Source organism: Babylonia areolata, chromosome 12, assembly GCF_041734735.1.
Source record: "Babylonia areolata isolate BAREFJ2019XMU chromosome 12, ASM4173473v1, whole genome shotgun sequence".
NCBI lineage: Eukaryota > Metazoa > Mollusca > Gastropoda > Neogastropoda > Buccinidae > Babylonia > Babylonia areolata.
In genome coordinates this window covers 36,289,783-36,305,684 of record NC_134887.1, presented here as the reverse complement: position 1 = coordinate 36,305,684, position 15,902 = coordinate 36,289,783, and the positions used below count along the sequence as shown (strand labels likewise).

Below are 15,902 nucleotides of genomic sequence, written 5' to 3'. Positions count from 1 at the left end.
CTCTCACACACAAACTCACCCTCCCCCCCCCCACACACACACACTCTCACACACACACACACCCTCCCCTTCCCCCAACACTCACCCATACCCCCCCACCCCTCACACACACACACACACACTCTCTCACACACCCTCACCCTCCCCTTCCCCCCACACTCACCCATATCCCTCCCCCCCTCACACACACACACATGCTCTCTCTCACACACCCTCACCTTCCCTTTCCCCCCACACTCACCCATACCCCCCCCACCCCCCCCACACACACTCTCTCTCACACACACACTCACCCTCCCCCACACCACCCCCACACTCACCCACACACACACACACTCTCTCTCTGTGTCTGACCTTTTCCCCGGACAGAGACACAATGTCCAGAGAGCCGTACATGAAGCGAGCGTTCAGGGTCTGCGGTGCGTCCTCCAGAACAATCACATCATTGGCCCGGTGGTTCTGCTGCAGGTTCTGACGCACACAACACAGTTCGAGTTTTCACTTTCAGTTTTCGCTTTCGCTTTCACTTTCACTTTCTCCAGAAGGCCTCACAACGATCGGACAAATCCATACGTGCTACACAGCGGCAGATGCCTGACCAGCGGCATAACCCAACACACTAAGACCTTGAGTGCATGCATATATACATATACATAGACATATACATGTATATTTTTGGGGGGGGATTAATATTAAGTATCAAGTACATGTGACTGTTTGCGATAACATATTACTGAAAGGAAGCAAAGGAGTCTGCTACGAAACTAGATACTACAGGTAAAAGTGCAAAGCACTCACAGTCTGGTTTCTGACACTGTACAGGTAACAGTGTTTGTGATGCACTTAGAGACAGGTCTCTGACGCTATACAAGTACATATAAATGTTGAAAGCACTTAGAACCTCGTCTCTGACGATATACAAGTACAGATAAATGTTGAAAGCACTTAGAACCTGGTCTCTGACGCTATACAAGTACAGATAAATGTTGAAAGCACTTAGAACCTGGTCTCTGACGCTATACAAGTACAGATAAATGCTGAAAGCACTTAGAACCTGGTCTCTGATGCAATACAAGTACAGATAAATGCTGAAAGCACTTAGAACCTGGTCTCTGACGCTATACAAGTACAGATAAATGTTGAAAGCACTTAGAACCTGGTCTCTGACGCTATACAAGTACAGATAAATGCTGAAAGCACTTAGAACCTGGTCTCTGACGCTATACAAGTACAGATAAATGCTGAAAGCACTTAGAACCTGGTCTCTGATGCAATACAAGTACAGATAAATGTTGAAAGCACTTAGAACCTGGTCTCTGACGCTATACAAGTACAGATAAATGTTTAAAACACTTAGAACCTGGTCTCTGATGCAATACAAGTACAGATAAATGTTGAAAGCACTTAGAACCTGGTCTCTAGTGCAGTACAAGTACAGATAAATGTTTAAAACACTTAGAACCTGGTCTCTGATGCAATACAAGTACAGATAAATGTTTACACTCTGTCTCGTCTCACGCTTTCTTTTGGCTATTAAGCGTATTCATAAAACAAGAGAGGCAAGGCCTTCAAGACTCACTTGTGATACACTTTTTTTTTAAAAATCCAAGCTTTTTATGTATTGAGTATAATTTCAAAATGTAATGTTTAAGATGAGAAAGATCAGTTTAAAGCAAATTAACTCCCCTAGCATTAATTACAGAGTAATTTCCCTTTTTTACCATCTGGACCAAAACGTTTGCAAAATAAATAAAACTTCCATGCTTAGCAAAAGAAGTTCCTGTTTGAACAAAAAATGATAATAATGACTGCTCTTGTTGTTGGGTCAGAATATCAGATCAAAGTGCCAAGTTTAGAGAATACAAAAAATATAAATATAACAGTAAATGCAGTTTCCATATAATTAGGCTTCATTTTTTGGGGTTTTTTTTTGTGCCCATCCCAGAGGTGAAATATTGTTTTAAACAAGATGACTGGAAAGAACTGATTTATTCCTATTTTTATACCTAATTTGATGTCAACTGACAAAGTATGTGCAGAGAAAATGTCAATGTTAAAGTTTACCACGGACACATGGACACACAGACACACAGACAACCGAACACTGGGTTAAAACATAGACTCACTTTGTTTACACAAGTGAGTCAACAAAACAGAAGGTAAAAAGTGAAGGAAGAAAGAAAGGCGGCCGCGCTCACCCTGACTTTGATGGTGGTGCGTCTCTTGAGCCACTTCTCCCGGGGCTGGGTCATCTTGAAGGAGGACGTGCGGGACACGCCCCTCTCCCCTCCCTCCTCCACACCCGCCTCGTGCCGCAGCACCTGAACACCGGCACCAACACCCCCCCACCCCGTGTCACACACCCCATGTCACGCACGTCATGACGCACAGTGCCACACCACACACGACACGACATAGTGTCACGTCACATGACATGGTGTCAAACCACATGGCAGATACTGCTGTCTCACCACCACAAGACACACATTGCCAAACTACATGACATACAGCGTCACATAATGTCACACTGCGTGACACACCATGCCTAACCACATGACACACAGTGTCACATAATGTCACACAGTGCCTAACCACATGACACACAGCTGTCACATAATGTCACACCGTGCCTAACCACATAACACACAGCGTCACATAATGTCACACCGTGCCTAACCACATGACACACAGCGTCACATAATGTCACACCGCATGACACACCGTGCCTAACCACATGACGCACAGTGTCACAACACGACACACATCACACAGTGACACACCACACGACACACAGCGTCACACCACATAGCATGCACACCACAAAACAACACACACACACACACCAAGAAACAACACACACACAACAAAACAACAAAACAACACACACACACACCGAAACAACACACACACAACAAAACAACACACACACACACACACACACACACACACACAAACAACACAACACACTCCCAGACAACTACCACTCTGTTGCCCAATAAAGCCAATGAATAAAGCATGATCACACGCACACATGCGCATGTGCATGCACACATCCACACACACTCACACAAACCACAGTGTAAACAAACAAGCCATAAACTCAACAGACATCCATATAGTCAGACCGACAGAAAGGCAATGTCGCTGTTGTTGTTGCTGTTGGTGATAATGATGATGACAATGACGTTGTTGATGATGATGATGATGATAATGATGATGAAGATGATGTCGTTTTTGTTGTTGATGATGAGGATGATGATGATGAGGAGGAGGATGAGGAGGAGGAGGATGATGATGATAATGATGATGAAGATGATGTCGTTTTTGTTGTTGATGATGAGGATGATGATGATGAGGAGGAGGATGAGGAGGAGGAGGATGATGATGATAATGCTGATATTGTTGTTGCTGCTGCTGATGATGTTGTTATTGTTGATGATGATAATTATTGTTGTTGTTGCTGTTTTTGTTGCTGTTGTAGATGGTGATGATGATGATGATGATAATGCTGATACTGTTGTTGTTGTTGATGATGATGATGTTGTTATTGTTGATGATGATGATGATGATACTTACTGTTTATTTTTGTTGTTGATGATTATGTTGTTGTTATTGTTGATGATGGTGTTGATGATGTTGTTGTTGTTGCTGATGATGATGATGATGATAATTACTGTTGTTGTTTTTGTTGTTGATGATGATCATGTTGTTATTGTTGATGATGGTGTTATTCCTGCTGTAGTTTTTTTGTTGATGGTCACAATGATTATGATGCTGCTGCTGTTGATGAGAATGTGGTTGTTGCTGCAGGGGCCTGGTCACCTGTCTGAGGATGAAGGCGGCGGTGTCGGTGGACTCCCAGAAGCTGGAGTGGAAGAGCGGGGCCAGGGCGCTGGTGGGGAAGGAGTGCAGCACGTCGGGACAGTACAGCACGTAGTCCATCCGCTTGTTGCCCCACCACCGTGACGTCACTGCCATCGTCATCATCATCGTCATCATAATCATCATCATCATCATCGTCACTGTCATCATCATAATCATCATCATCGTCACTGTCATCATCATTATCATCGTCATCATCATCATCATCACAGTACAGCACGTAGTCCATCCGCTTGTTGCCCCACACCCATGACATCACTGTCATTGTCATTATCATCATAATCATCATCATCGTCACTGTCATCATCATTATCATCGTCATCATCATCATCATCACAGTACAGCACGTAGTCCATCCGCTTGTTGCCCCACACCCGTGACATCACTGTCATCGTCATTATCGTTGTCATCATCGTCATTACCATCGTCATTATCAACATCATTGTCATCATTACCATCATCATCACAGTACAGTACATAGTCCATCCTCTTGTTGCCCCACTACCGTGACGTCACTGTCATCATCATCATCATCATCGTCACTGTCATCATCATCATCATCATCATCACTGTCATCATCATTATCATCATCATCATCATCATCATCATCATCATCATCATCATCATCATCACAGTACAGCACATAGTCCATCCTCTTGTTGCCCCACCACCATGACGTCACTGTCATCATCATTATCATTGTCATCATCATTATCATTATCATCATCATCATCATCATCATCATCGTCACTGTCATCATCATTATCATTATCATCATCATCATCATCACAGTACAGCACGTAGTCCATCCACTTGCTGCCCCACCACCATGACGTCACTGTCATTATCGTCATCATTATCATTATCATAATCATCAACATACAGTACAGCACGTAGTCCATCCGCTTGTCGCCCCACCACCGTAACGTCACTGTCATCAAATCATCGTCACCATCACCATCTTCGTCGTCATCATCATTATCATCATCACTGCCATCATTATCGTCATCATTATCATCATCATCATCACAGTACAGCACGTAGTCCATCCGCTTGTTGCCCCACCACTGCAACATCACTGTCATCATCATCATCATTGTCATCATCACTATCATCATCATCATCACAGTACACCACAGGGAGAGGGGAGAGACACCACTGTCACCACAAACACCATAGGGAGAGACACCACTGTCACCACAAACACCACAGGGAGATGGGAGAGACACCACTGTCACCACAAACACCACAGGGAGAGACACCACTGTCACCACAAACACCACAGGGAGAGGGGAGAGACACCACTGTCACCACAAACACCACAGGGAGAGACACCACTGTCACCACAAACACCACAGGGAGATGGGAGAGACACCACTGTCACCACAAACACCATAGGGAGAGACACCACTGTCACCACAAACACCACAGGGAGAGGGGAGAGACACCGCTGTCACCACAAACACCACAGGGAGAGGGGAGAGACACCACTGTCACCACAAACACCACAGGGAGATGGGAGAGACACCACTGTCACCACAAACACCACAGAAAGAGACACCACTGTCACCACAAACACCACAGGGAGAGACACCACTGTCACCACAAACACCATAGGGAGAGACACCACTGTCACCACAAACACCACAGGGAGAGACACCACTGTCACCACAAACACCATAGGGAGAGACACCACTGTCACCACAAACACCACAGGGAGAGACACCACCGTCACCACAAACACCACAGGGAGAGGGGAGAGACACCACTGTCACCACAAACACCACAGGGAGAGACACCACTATCACCACAAACACCACAGGGAGAGGAGAGAGACACCACTGTCACCACAAACACCACAGGGAGAGGAGAGAGCAGACACCACTGTCACCACAAACACCACACGGAGAGGGGAGAGACACCACTGTCACCACAAACACCACAGGGAGAGACACCACTGTCACCACAAACACCACAGGGAGAGACACCACTGTCATCACAAACACCACAGGGAGAGGAGAGAGACACCACTGTCACCACAAACACCACAGGGAGAGACACCACTGTCACCACAAACACCACAGGGAGAGGAGAGAGACACCACTGTCACCACAAACACCACAGGGAGAGACACCACTATCACCACAAACACCATAGGGAGAGGGGAGAGACACCACTGTCATCACAAACACCATAGGGAGAGACACCACTGTCACCACAAACACCACAGGGAGAGGGGAGAGACACCACTGTCACCATAAACACCACAGGGAGAGACACCACTGTCACCACAAACACCACAGGGAGAGACACCACTGTCACCACAAACACCACAGGGAGAGGGGAGAGCAGACACCACTGTCACCACAAACACCACACGGAGAGGGGAGAGACACCACTGTCACCACAAACACCACAGGGAGAGACACCACTGTCACCACAAACACCACAGGGAGAGGGGAGAGACACCACTGTCACCATAAACACCACAGGGAGAGACACCACTGTCACCACAAACACCACAGGGAGAGACACCACTGTCATCACAAACACCACAGGGAGAGGGGAGAGACACCACTGTCACCACAAACACCACAGGGAGAGGGGAGAGACACCACTGTCACCACAAACACCACAGGGAGAGACACCACTGTCACCACAAACACCACAGGGAGAGGGGAGAGACACCACTGTCACCACAAACACCACAGGGAGAGACACCACTGTCACCACAAACACCACAGGGAGAGGGGAGAGACACCACTGTCACCACAAACACACAGGGAGAGGGGAGAGACACCACTGTCACCACAAACACCACAGGGAGAGGGGAGAGACACCACTGTCACCACAAACACCACAGGGAGAGACACCACTGTCACCACAAACACCACAGGGAGAGACACCACTGTCACCACAAACACCACAGGGAGAGGGGAGAGACACCACTGTCACCACAAACACCACAGGGAGAGACACCACTGTCACCACAAACACCACAGGGAGAGACACCACTGTCACCACAAACACCACAGGGAGAGACACCACTGTCACCACAAACACCACAGGGAGAGGGGAGAGACACCACTGTCACCACAAACACACAGGGAGAGGGGGGACAGCAGTGTCACCACAGGGAGAGGGGACGGCAGGCCAAAAGTCTCACCACTGGTGATGGCCGACACGGTGTTCTCCCCGACGCCGGAGGTGGTGGAGTTCATGCTGGTGTTGCTGGGCTGGCGCTGCAGCGCGGGGTGTGCCGGAGAGCTGGAGCACCGCTGACTCTCCGTGAACACCTTGATGTGGCTCTGCACCGTCTCCACTGCAAGGGTTTGTGTACTGCTTCGTAAGTGCATACTTACTGCTTTATAAGTACCTGTGTACCACTTAATAAGTACATGTGTACCACTTCCTGGGTACATATGTACTGCTTCATAAGTACATATGTCCCATTTTTGTACCCTACTCTGAGTAGTTGTACGAACTGACATGTAAACAAGTTGTGGTTACCCTGATCACTGCCAGAGAAACATGAATCCTACTATAAGGCCTCTGCCAAGGAATCGTCAGTGAACAATGGGTTTGTAGTTCCAGAAAGTTCTTTCAAACAATCAAAGGCTACAATTACTGTCAAAAGTAAGCTAGCCATTTCCTTTTGTGAAAGGCAATTGACTTGAAATTTTCCGTTAAATGCACTTTTTCAAACAGATTATTGTTTTCAGTTGGTTGAGCCAAAAAGTAACATTTCAGCTAGGTAATTTTACTTTTCCGGAACACACACACAAAGTGTGTCATTGTGAAATTTTCAGCAAGAGACAAACCAACAATACAAGCTTGCAGACAGAAAACCGACAGGAGAGGAAGTCCTGGTATCCGGAGTGGGAGGAGAGTGGGGGGGGGGACGAGACACCACACGCGCGTGCACACACACATTTACACAGATACGCACATGCACACACACACACACACACACAAACACACACACAAACACAGACACTTTAGACAGATATGAACACACACACACACACACACATTTACATAGATATGCGCATAGGTACGCACACACACACACACACACACACACACACTTTACACAGATACACACACACACACAGATACACACACATACACACACTTTACACAGATACACATACACACACACAATTTACAAAGATACACACACACACACACAGATACACACACACACACACACACACTTTACACAGACACGCACACACACACACACACACACACAGAGGTACACACACACACACACTTTACACAGATACACAGACACATACACACACTTTACACAGATATGCACACACACACACACACTACATGGATACACACACATACACACACACACACACTACAGGCACACACACACAAACACACTTCCACAACCAATCCCCCCCCCACCCCCTCGCCCCCTGTAGAATACTGACCGACATGCACCGGCTCCCCATCCCCGAGGGGGAACTTGGAGTAGCGGGCGACCTTGACCGGGGGGATGTGCTTGAAGCTGTCGTTGAGCAGCGGCTCCAGCCTCACCGCCAGGGGGTCGCTGGAGTGGAAGAGGTTGTACACCTGGTGGCAGGCGGGGCGGGCGGGGGGGCAGTGCCGATCCTCCCCAGAGAACACCCGCCGGTACGCCAGCACCAGGGCCAGGGGGGACCCGAACATGAACACCTCCGACACCTCAAAGTCAAACACGGCGTAGTCAAAGTTGCTGCCGGAGCTCGTCCTCCTCGACCGGTCCCTGTGCTCGCTGACGCTGGCGCTCAGCCTGGCCGCAGGGGTGGAGGGGTTGTTGGGGGCAGGGGGGCGGGGCCGCGTGGAGTCACTGCGCATCAGGTCCGGGGGGTTCTTGGGCGGGGACGTCTCGCTCCGGCTGCGCTCCACCTTGCAGCGCGGGGCACCGGGGTCAAGGTCGGGGTCGTAGTGACTTTGGCTGTTAGTGTCGGGGTCGTCGGCGGCGGTGAACCTGATTGCGTCATCCTGGAGAGCGTCGATGCTCTCGCGGCTGCCATAGTGACTGCCGTAGTGACTGCCGTAGTGACTGCCGACACGCATGAAAGGGGAGTGGCAGCGCGTGAGGGCGTCATAGGACAGCAGGGAACCAGTGGAGTCCGCCAGCAGACACACCTGGGAAACACACACGGGGTGGCAAAGTCTCAGCTTCCAGCTTCTATCACTGTGTTCGGACAAATCCATATATGCTGCACCACATCAGGCAGATGTCTGACCAGCAGTGTAACCCAACACACTAGCGCATGCATATATATGTTTGTGTACCTATCAGAATGGTCTTATTCTGCAGAATTTTGCCAGAGGCCAATACTTATGTTGTCATGGGTTCTTCCACACCTGCCCTCTAAAGACACGGACTAAAACCACACCTCTCCACTTAGCACGCAGACAAAACCACACACATGTCCACTAAACACACAGACAAAAACCATGTAACTGTCCACTAAACACACAGACAAAAAAAACTGACATATCTGTCCACTAAACACAAAAAAACATAAACCACACACCTATCCACTAAACACACAGACACAAAAAACATAAACCACACACCTGTCCACTAAACACACAGACACAAAAAACAAAAACCCAACACACCTGTCCACTAAACACACAGACACAAAACACAAAAACCCAACACACCTGTCCACTAAACACAAAAACCCAACACACCTGTCCACTAAACACACAGACACAAAACACAAAAACCCAACACACCTGTCCACTAAATACACAGACACAAAAAACAAAACCCCAACACACCTGTCCACTAAACACACAGACAAAAAACAAAAACCCAACACACCTGTCCACTAAACACACAGACACAAAAAACATAATAATAATAATAATAATAATGGTATTTATATAGCGCTGAATCTTGTGCATAGACAAATCAAAGTGCTTTTGCACCAGTCATTCTCACACACGCATAACTCTAAAACTGGAGAAACTGAAGACAAGGAAGAGGCAGGGAAGGGAGGCTATTTTGGGAAGAGGTGGGTTTTAAGGCCAGACTTGAAAGAGCTGAGTGTGGAGACTTGACGAAGCAAAGGAGGAAGTTCATTCCAATTGCAAGGTCCAGAGACAAAGAAAGAACGGCAGCCAACAGTCGAGAGTTTGAATCTGGGTATGTGTAAATAGAGTGGATCCGAAGCTGATCATAGTGAGCGAGATGGAGTGTAGAGGTGAAGGCAGCCACAGAGATAGGAAGGGGCTGATTTGTGAATACATTTGTAGCATAGAGTGCTGATCTTGTACTTTATTCGGTGTGAGACAGGGAGCCAGTGGAGATGTTGCAATAGAGGAGTGATGTGCTCAGATCTTTTCTTTCTGAGGACGAGTCAACCGCACACCTGTCCACTAAACACACAGACACAAAAAACAAAAACCCAACACACCTGTCCACTAAACACACACACAAAAAACATAAACCACACACCTGTCCACTAAACACACAGACACAAAAAACAAAAAACCCAACACACCTGTCCACTAAACACACAGACACAAAAAACCCAACACACCTGTCCACTAAACACACAGACACTAAAAACAAAAAACCCAACACACCTGTCCACTAAACACACAGACACAAAAAACCCAACACACCTGTCCACTAAACACACAGACACAAAAAACAAAAAACCCAACACACCTGTCCACTAAATACACAGACACAAAAAACAAAAAACCCAACACACCTGTCCACTAAATACACAGACACTAAAAACAAAAAACCCAACACACCTGTCCACTAAACACACAGACACTAAAAACAAAAAACCCAACACACCTGTCCACTAAACACACAGACACTAAAAACAAAAAACCCAACACACCTGTCCACTAAATCCCCGGCCTTCAGGGGAGTGGAGGAAGTCGCGGTAGACGGAGTTTGCCCGCCACACCATAGCGTTGACATAGTCGTGGTACTCTGCGGAGGAAGTGGCAAAGAGGGCGATGGCGCCCATGGGAACAAAGTCCTGGGTGGCAGCGATGTTCCCGTCCTCACTGGCCTGACTGCTGTAGCTGAACGGTGACAGGCTGCAAGACAAACATTAAAAAAAAATAATAAAAAAATAGACAGGCGCAAGAGCCAAGTGGTTAAAGTGTTGGACTTTCAATCGAGGGTCCTGGGTTCCGAAACTCAGTAACGGAGCCTGGTGGGTAAAGGGTGGAATGTCCATAACTCTATGCCGATGCTAGATATAATGTCTATTATATGTTATAAAACTGCACTGTTACACATGATGAAAATGCGTCCACCTTGACCAAATAAGTATAATGACTTATGACAACGATGTTATTGTTAATGTACACTGTATTCATTTTTTTTCTTTCTTTGTTTTTTCCCCTTTCTTTTCCATCTACTCTGAATTGTTATAATGAATACAAAATAAAACGGTGGTTGAACCAAGAAATTCCGGGGGGGGGGGAAAAAAAAAAAAAAAAGGGTGGAGATTTTTCGGGGGAGGGACATGGGGCGGGTGGGCTTGGGGGTGTGGGTGGGGGACTTGGAGGGGGGAGGTTCCGATGAGTGGGAAAGGGGTGGGATGTGGGGGTGGGGGGGGGGGGGGGGGTAGCAGCGGGTGGGGAGGAAGGGTTCATTTTGTTATAAAAACAAAAACAAAACAAAAAAAACATATATGTACAGACATACATACAAAAATGAGAGAGACAAGAGAGACAGACAGAGAGACAGACAGAAAGAAACAATGTGCAAACACATAAGTAAATACAAAATGGCAAAAAAAAAACCCACCCCCAAACAATGGATAAATATAGTATAAAAAGAAAAAGAAAATTTGTGAAATTGATTTAATAATGATGATAATAATAACAATAGACATTACATAGAATAACTGTGTTTTTTTAACGGGATAACGTGAAAACAAAACAAAAATGTAGCCAAAAAATTCTTCGTATAACAATGAGCATTTTTCTTTTATGGACAAAGTGAGAACAAACAGAAAACAACAACCAAACAATACTTAGAAATAACTTCTTCTTTTTTTCTGGGCTTGACCATATAAATTACACAATCAACTAAACAACGTGGCAATAATCAAAACCAATACCCGGCATTCCATAACTATGTCATAGTAATCAATAAGCATTTATGGAATAAATCACCCATATGAAAAGAGGCATACAACTTTTACATTTACTGATTTTGGGCTTGTGAGGGAAAAAGAAAAAGAAAAGAAAAAAAAGAAGAAAAAAAAAGACCCAAGACAATAATATGGAAGGAAGCCGTACAAATCATACAATTATGTGTACAAAACTTAGAATCAATCATTCTTTTTAATTTTTTTTTTTTTCAGTGTTAATTCATTGTGTCGTTTTTTTTGGTTTTTGTCTGTATGCAAGAGACCCAACTATTGTTTTTAAAAAAGGGGACAACATAAAAACAAAAACAACAAAAGAGGCAAGGCCTTCAAGACTCACTTGTGATACACTTTAAAACATTTTTTTTTTTAAATCCAAGCTTTTTATGTATTGAGTATAATTTCAAAATGTAATGTTTAAGATGAGAAAAATCAGTTTAAAGCAAATTAAGTCCCCTAGCATTAATTACAGAGTAATTTCCTTTTTTTACTATCTGCACCAAAACGTTTGCAAAATAAATAAAACTTCCATGCTTAGCAAAAGAAGTTCCTGTTTGAACAAAAAATGATAATAATGACTGCTCTTGTTGTTGGGTCAGAATATCAGATCAAAGTGCCAAGTTTAGAGAATACAAAAAATATAAATATAACAGTAAATGCAGTTTGCATATAATTAGGCTTCATTTTTTTTTTTTTTTTTGTGCCCATCCCAGAGGTGCAATATTGTTTTAAACAAGATGACTGGAAAGAACTGAATTTTTCCTATTTTTAGGCCTAATTTGGTGTCAACTGACAAAGTATTTGCAGAGAAAATGTCAATGTTGAAGTTTACCACGGACACACAGACACACACACACACACAGACAACCGAACACCGGGTTAAAACATAGACTCATTTTGTTTACACAAGTGAGTCAAAAACAACAAAGCAAAGCAGAGGCCCAACAAGGACAAGGCCCACCCACCTGGACAGAACGCCCAGCGTGTCGGCACACATGTGGGGGCACTGCACCATGCGTAGCGCGATGTGGTGGGCCGCCACATGGTAGTGCGACTGCACCACCGTCTGAAAGGTCGACTGCAGGGTCATGAAGTCGCTGCGCTTGGACGTGGTGCCTTGCGTGGACTCCAGGATGTTGCCTGTCGACACAGTTTCAGTTTTTTTCAGTTTCTCAAGGAAGCATCACTGCGTTTGGACAAATCCATACACACCACACCTTCAAGGCAAATGCCTGGCCAGCAGCATAACCCAACGCCCTTTGTCAGGCCTGGAGTGCATGTTTATATATTTGTGTACCTATCAGAGTGGATTTTTTTCCACAGAATTTTGCCAGAGGACAACACTCTCGTTACCTTGGGTTCTTTTTCAGTGCGCCAAGTGCGTGCTGCACACGGGACCTTGGTTTAACATCTCATCCGAATGACTACACGCTCAGTCTGAGTTTCCAGTCAAACTTGGGAGAAAGGGCGAGAGCGGGATTCGAACCCACACCCTCAAGGACTCTCTCTATATTGGCAGCTGAGCGTCTTAACCATTTTGCCACCTTCCTCCTGTCAATAGTGTGGCTTTGTATCAAACTGCCGATTCCCTGGAACGATTCTTTGCCCCTTCTGAAGCTGATTTCACCATGGTAGCATCATGTGACAAGTGTTGGTTTGAAACAACTTAGCTGAGTCCTCAAAGTGATTCTTCATCCTACTATTGCTGACTTTACCATGGTAGAATCATGTTACAATTGTAGGTTTGAAACTACCGAGTCCAACCTTCCCATGAATTTTTTCACCACAGAGAATGTCAGATTTACACCAGTTTTCCACAAACATTCTCAAACATGAATGAGAGATTTAGGAGTGTTTTGCATTGATTGCAACACACACACACACACACACACACACACACACATGCATACAAACACCACCCCCCGCCCCCCCCGACCCCCCTCCCCTGAGCCAAGCCTCACCGCCATGCAGCACAAGGAAGAGCACTCTGACAGGACAGACATCGGCGGACGACGGCTGTGACTCCGTGCCACAGGGCAGCGAGTGGTCCACACTGTACATCTGACGGAACATCTCCACGCGTCGCCCAAAGGGGGTCTCCCCATCTGAACAGTCAGCAACACATTAACCACATTAAACTCATCCACAACACATTAACCACATTAAACTCATCCACAACACATTAACCACATTAAACTCATCCCACAGACATCTGTCGGATCATCACCCAGTCGGAACAGTCAGCAACACATTTACCATGTTCACTTTTCCACTGCATAGTTTCTGTGTGAAAAACGCTCCCCAGCGCCAAGTATTTTCAGAAGCGTATGATCCTCTCAGTCACAGGCTTCGGTTCCTGTCAAAACGACACAACGGAATTGTTCACTTCAAACCCGGTCAGGGGCCAAAGGTTAGTCGCTGTTCAACTGGCAGGGGAAACTGTCTGCAGCTTTCAAGCTTTGTTAGAAATGTGAAAAATGGTCTCGTCAACATGACCCCTCGATGTCGATTAAAGTCGCCAATGGCGGTGCACTGTCTAGTCAACTGAAGTCGCCTATGGTGGTGAAAGAGTCAAACCCATCCCGAGACATCTGTTGAAACATCTTCACCCACCGCCCAAAGGGGGTCTCCCCCCCCCATCTGAACAGTCAGCAACACACATAAGCAGGCTCTCCACATCTGAACAGTGGGAACTGGAAACACTATTACCCACGTTAAACCCATCCAGACACAACTGTTAGAAGAAATGGTGTGTGTGTGTGTATGTATGTGTGCAAGCATGTGTGTGTGTGTGTGTGAGAGAGAGAGAGGAGGAGAAAGAGAAAGAGAGAGAGAGAGAGAGTGTGTGTGTGTGCATACAATGTATCCAGGGCAACTGTTTAAATCATCAACTACTGCCCATGTCTGTGCTGATCAAACAACTGACCAAGTACTGCACACAATGTTACTCTTATTTGTCATGCACAATCACAAGCACACACACTGACTCTCTCTATCTGCCTCTCTCTCAAGGACACATGTACATGGATTTGCGCTCATTTTCACACAAACACTCCCATGTTTCTTTCACCTCTCATGCATAAACATATATGCGCACACAAACACACACACAGGCAAGTGCGCACGTGCACGTGTATACACACACACACACAATATCATACACACACATACAAAATCACACACATGCACACGCACACGCGCACACACGCACACACACACACACACACACACACACACTCTTCCCCCAAAAAACCCACAATATCACACACATACTCCCCCACACACACACAATCAGGCACGCATACACACACACACATACAAACACACACACACGCACACACACACACACACACACACCACACACACACACACACTGGCAAATACACACAGACATAGACACGCAGACACACACAAACACACACACCCCGGCAAACACATATACACACACATACTGTCAAACACACACGCACACACTGGCAAACACACACCTACACCCACACCCACCCACACACCCACCCACACACACACACACACACACACCCTCACCTTGGTCGAGGTCAGCAGAGGGGGATGTGGGGGGGCCAGTGTCACTGAACTCGTCACCGGTGGACACTATGTCCATGGAGGAGGTACGCACCACGCCTCCCCCGCCCCCGGCCCCACCCTCCTCTCCCTCTCCGTCCTCTGCAACAGGGGAGACAACACAGAGTTCGTTATCACCACACCCACCTCTTCCTTCCTCTCTAGCAGGCGAGAGAACACAGAATTCATCATCACCACACCCACCTCTTCCTTCCTCTCTAACAAGGGAGACAACACAGAGTTCATCGTCACCACACTTACCGCTTCCTTTCTCTCTAGCAGGCGAGACAACAC

At 46.3% G+C, this 15,902-nt stretch overlaps 1 protein-coding gene across 1 annotated transcript in view; it reads right to left on the bottom strand.

The window, feature by feature from the left end:
* Window positions 1–15,902, bottom strand: part of LOC143288585 (protein retinal degeneration B-like) — a 57,403-nt gene that overhangs the window by 13,882 nt on the left and 27,619 nt on the right. The window contains exons 7-15 of the mRNA XM_076597208.1: window positions 15,573–15,710; window positions 13,988–14,131; window positions 12,992–13,166; window positions 10,758–10,962; window positions 8,331–9,030; window positions 7,049–7,204; window positions 3,823–3,971; window positions 2,199–2,321; window positions 355–471 (exon numbers count right to left, since the gene is read on the bottom strand). Coding sequence (XP_076453323.1) covers window positions 355–471; window positions 2,199–2,321; window positions 3,823–3,971; window positions 7,049–7,204; window positions 8,331–9,030; window positions 10,758–10,962; window positions 12,992–13,166; window positions 13,988–14,131; window positions 15,573–15,710 — 1,907 coding nt within the window. The remainder of the gene's footprint in view (window positions 1–354; window positions 472–2,198; window positions 2,322–3,822; window positions 3,972–7,048; window positions 7,205–8,330; window positions 9,031–10,757; window positions 10,963–12,991; window positions 13,167–13,987; window positions 14,132–15,572; window positions 15,711–15,902) is intronic.